Raw genomic sequence first — 3,313 nt, 5'->3', positions numbered from 1 at the left:
CTGTATGCTGATGGCAATGATTGATATACATATATTTGTAAAAAATAAATCTCTTCACATATCACATGCAAAGAAATATATTTAATTCGCGTTGAATGTATGTCAAAGCTGTATAGAGTACTACAAATGTGCCTGCGTATAATTGTAAATTTCCAAAAAAGTAATCATACTAACAAACTGTAAAGGAAGTACCCACTATAATAATTATATATTGTAGCTTAACATAACCTTCATGTGACATTTTTCCTCTTGAGCGGAGATGCACACAGCACAAAATACAATTGAAGAGCGCATCACAAAAGTTTTACGCCTACACATTCAAATTCTTAGAAGTGGCAGTAAACTTAACATCTAAGATGACGCAATAATCTACCTAAGACACATAGTTACTTTGCATGGCGATGCATGTTAAAATTGTATGTAACATGTTGGGGTTTACACATTCTCCTTTTATTCAAGTGACATGTCATTAGAACAATAGACATAAACCATAAATAGTTAACGTTTTATATACAGGTGTGTCAGACAATGCATGTGTTGTTTATTTTCAGGTAAAAGGTAACGGCGAAAAAACAAAAGATGTTCACTCAAATTCCAAAAAGCTGGCGTCACAATTTCAATGAGAACGTCACGTTACGGGAGTTAAACGACGCTTTAGTGACGTTACATGTTCCGGCAATTGTTATTATTTTGACATTATTGGTAATAGGGGTAATCGGCAACATAACCGTCTTACGTATCTATTTCCCGTATCCCAAATCATTTTCACGGGTGTTTATCTTATGGCTCGGTTTCATAGACCTAATTGCGTGTTGTTTAGGAAAGCCCTTTCTGCTCGTGAGCCTCTATCACCCGTACGAATTTCCATCAGTTCGTGCGTGCAAGACGTTCCGATTTGTGCACGTGTTTCTCGTCGCGGCCTCCATGTTTATATTTGTGTGTATTGCAGCTGAAAGACATCGCGCCATATGTAATTTCCATGTGGTGGAAATGAAAACAGCCCGGGTGCACACGATGTGTCTGATATCGTGCATGTTCGCAATCGTTGTCGCCATCCCTGCTTTATTTGTGTACGGTGAGAGGACAGTGAAAACTGGAGTGTTTAATATCACAGGCATAGAGTGTTTTGTGGAGGACCATTTTGAAGAAACCAACTCAGTATGGCCGAAAGTGTTTTATCTGCTCCAGTTCGCGATCTGTTTAATAGCGTTTGTTATCATGGTGGTTTTGTACGTTAGAATTGGGCTACAATTGAAGTGGCATCTAAGATTTTCAAAATCATACAATCGTGCCACATCAAACGTGCGTTCTTCTTATTCGAACGAATTGGAATTAAACTCTACACAAGCACCCAGGGTAACGTCAAAAACAGAAAGTCTTCTAAAGACATCAACTTCAGAGGACGGCAAACATTCTTGTGCAAACGCGCCTAAAGTAAGCGTTGGATTCACACACAGTTGTCATATAAACCGCGTTGCAAGAGAGCTCACAACGATGTTTTGTTGGCTTACTTTAATTTTTGTTTTGTCATATATTCCACACCTATCGATAATTATTTACCAAACTTATTATCCGACTTTTACACAGGATATGACAACTCACGGAATTATAGCGTATAATATATGTTTACGGTCGTTTGTGATAAATAATATGGCAAATCCAGTGGTGTATTTTATTTGTATGAGAGACTTAAGAATCGACTGTAGGAAATTGTTTTGCAAATTGCTTCCATATTGTAGGCATTAATTTTATAATTAATACTAGACTAATTGAATACAATGTTCAATTCATAATAACAGGAGAAACTGTCGTTATACAGATCGTTGGAAATGTTGTTCATCGTAGCGATTTTGATCTCATTCATTCATTATTGCATAAGACTCTTACACGGACCGTGTAATATTAGTGCATGCCATACATGTAGTGCATATTATTAGATACGCTTACCCTGTTGCATATTATACATCGTTTTATTTTGAACACATAAAAGGCTGTGTGTATATTGGATCATTTCTAATGACAAGAAAATGTATTATGGTAAAAATCGTTAACGCCCTTTAGTCTTTACAAGTACAAGTCTTGAATGTTATGAGTAGTTTACTCTTTGATGTATTTCATATAAAAAACACTGTTACGACCTGACCCATCTTGTTGAAATGTCAGCTTATACATTGGGAATTGTGTGTTTGTTAGCGGTTCGACATTTGATTTCTATCTTTAAAGGTTGACATACATGCCAAACATAGAATAATACATCAGATAACATTCGATGTATAAATAGAATTTTTGTTTAAATTTGGTGTGCTTTATATATGCAAACGTTTTGTGGTAAACCGTATTAACCCTTTTTTATTGCAATATATATTTCACAGATTTATTTGTTATTTTGTACTGAAACCTTATTGAACGGATATCGGTTAATGCCTAGCTATTTTGAGATATGATCCATTTTGTATTGAAATATCGTAAACATCCTGTTGTATTACTTCGTCCATATTCTTTACCACATTATCATGTGCATTATTGCCAATGTGTTTTTCATTTGTCCATTGTTTTCGTATAAATGTCATACATCAATCGTGTAATGTGTATTATAAGATTTGTTTTCTCAGTTTATGTCAGCAAATCTCCTCTACATTTATCGACAACCAATGTTTTCAGTGTTTTATTGCATGTTGTTTATCAAATAAAACTTTCACCCAAAGATGCCGGTCATAGTATATTAGCAATACATATTACTTTTGTTTTACTAATAATTTATATAATGAACAAGGGTAAAGCCAAAGCCTTCTTCAGTAATAACATTTGTTGTTAATTCTCCGAAGAAAGACTGGTACATGATCATCGTACCGTAAGTCAATGTGTGGGTGGGTTGTGTGCGGGTGTGGGGAGGTGGTGTAAATAATTATATCAAAACAACAACAAAAAAGTTCTCTTTAAACGCAAGTTGTATGTGTTTAATACTGAGGATGCGACATTAAAAGTGTTCCACTACTAAAATGGTTCAAATCAGGCCCGATTGGTCAACTGGCCCCATCCTATGGGTAACTTGTTGTCTTAAATGTATATAGTGCAAACTTTTATTTGTCTCTTACCATACAGCATATGTGCCGAACAGAGCAAAAACCAAAACATATAGTTATTATACAAACAACATAAAGCTACATATAACATATTATTCCCCCTGTCTCAGATAAGCGACATAGGGCATTTTAACCCTTTTTTAACTTTTAAATATTACCTTTTGTTGTTGTGCCTCTTTAACGTATTTCCCTCCCGACACGTATATTCTTTGGGGTCTTACGTCACATCC

At 35.2% G+C, this 3,313-nt stretch overlaps 1 protein-coding gene across 1 annotated transcript; it reads left to right on the top strand.

Annotated features, from left to right (window-relative positions):
* Window positions 1-561: 561 nt before the first annotated feature.
* LOC127857043 (cephalotocin receptor 1-like) lies at window positions 562-2,668 on the top strand. Its single transcript, XM_052393333.1, has one exon. The coding sequence runs from the start codon at window positions 580-582 to the stop codon at window positions 1,744-1,746; it is 1,167 nt and encodes a 388-aa protein (XP_052249293.1). The 5' UTR covers window positions 562-579; the 3' UTR covers window positions 1,747-2,668.
* Window positions 2,669-3,313: the final 645 nt, after the last annotated feature.

The sequence above is a fragment of the Dreissena polymorpha genome, chromosome 14 (assembly GCF_020536995.1).
Source record: "Dreissena polymorpha isolate Duluth1 chromosome 14, UMN_Dpol_1.0, whole genome shotgun sequence".
In the NCBI taxonomy this organism is placed as follows: domain Eukaryota; kingdom Metazoa; phylum Mollusca; class Bivalvia; order Myida; family Dreissenidae; genus Dreissena; species Dreissena polymorpha.
The sequence above is the reverse complement of the archived record's forward strand: the minus strand, read 5'-3'. Positions and strand labels throughout refer to the sequence as shown.